Consider the following 1,388-nt stretch of genomic DNA (forward strand, 5'->3'; position numbering starts at 1 on the left):
TTAAATAAAGCGTTGTAGATATTCACATCTCGAATGGAGTTCTATAAAAAAATTCATAATTATAAATCAGAAGTCTATTCACACTGCTTGAAAACCCCTAAAATTTTTACACTTAACATATATATATTCAGATGTTAAAAAGAGAAAGAAAGAAAGAGTGCGATGACGCTGAGAGTGCAAAGAGTGCAAACAACGCAAACAAACTTAATATATTACTTCGGAATAAAATTATATCTATGATAACGATTTTTTTATTTTTTCAATGCATAAATTTATGCTGTCACATTCAAAAAAAAAGGAGAATTACACTATAAAAATAGAAGAGGAAGCTAGATAAAGTTCGATGGAAAGAAATGGAACGTAGAAATCAAAGACCGAGCAAACCCCGAACGAGATCAAGTGCGATTAGGATGGTCGCGTGCGTGTCTTGAAGAGGCTCGACGGAAACTAGGACGTCTGGTCACTGTTGAGTCAGATCCTCGGACCTGGTCCGAAGACAGAAGTCAGCAGTGTTCATTCGAGGCCGTCGATGGACGAGCGTGCGAGCAGCACGAAGCGAGGCTGGTTGTTAGTGGAGGCACTGAGCATGCATTAACAGTACTCTGGACGGGCCGGTGCGGCGGTGGTTCTCTCTTGATTCCCCGATTTCTGCCAGCGGCGCGGCCCCTTCTCGCCGGGAGGATGGTGTACCTGGCTGGACACATCGGGGGAAAGGAGTCCTCCGCGTGCTCCGACTTCGTACACGCCGTACACGCGCCTTCAGTCCATCGAGGATCTTCGTCAAAATTGCATCCCTTTGCTGGCGGCGCGTCCTCCGGTTCGAAAGAGTGTCTCGAGTGTCTGGTAAACATTTCTCGAGTTAACGAGGGAAGTGTACGACGTGAGAAAGAGAGAGAGAGAGAGAGAGAGAGAGAGAAAGAGATAAATAGCTCGGCAAAATCATGTGGAGAGTTCTGATCGCTGGATTTTGCACGGTGAGTTTGTGGCCGGCACGGGGTTAATGTCGCAAATATTTTCATTTTATAGAGACAAAAGATTTTTAACACTGGTTGTATTCTCATTTCCTCTTTTTCTGTGTTTCAACAAGAAAAACAAATTTAAGGAGTCTGTCAGATAAATTGTTAGATATTTTAGTAAAAAATAAAACGAAATTCCCGACTTGCTCTTAGTTATATCTTGTTAGTTTTTACATTATTTATATTTTTTTAATTAGCTCTGTAAAATACAAAATAAAATAGGAATAAAAATGTCCACTAAATTTATATAATGTTCTTATTATTATTTAAATACGATCTAGTAATAATTTAAAATTAATATCTATAATTTTAAATGAATAAATAATAGTATTTAAAATGAATTTATATTATTGTTAAATTGTTTTCACAAAT

General features: G+C 38.4%; 1 protein-coding gene across 1 annotated transcript in view; it reads left to right on the forward strand.

Annotated features, from left to right (window-relative positions):
* The first annotated feature begins 941 nt into the window (after positions 1-941).
* The window catches only part of LOC105626932, a 19,740-nt gene continuing 19,293 nt past the window's right edge, over positions 942-1,388 (forward strand). The window contains exon 1 of the mRNA XM_012208223.1: positions 942-974. Coding sequence (XP_012063613.1) covers positions 942-974 — 33 coding nt within the window. The remainder of the gene's footprint in view (positions 975-1,388) is intronic.

The sequence above is a fragment of the Atta cephalotes genome (genome assembly GCF_000143395.1).
Source record: "Atta cephalotes unplaced genomic scaffold scaffold00007, whole genome shotgun sequence".
NCBI lineage: Eukaryota > Metazoa > Arthropoda > Insecta > Hymenoptera > Formicidae > Atta > Atta cephalotes.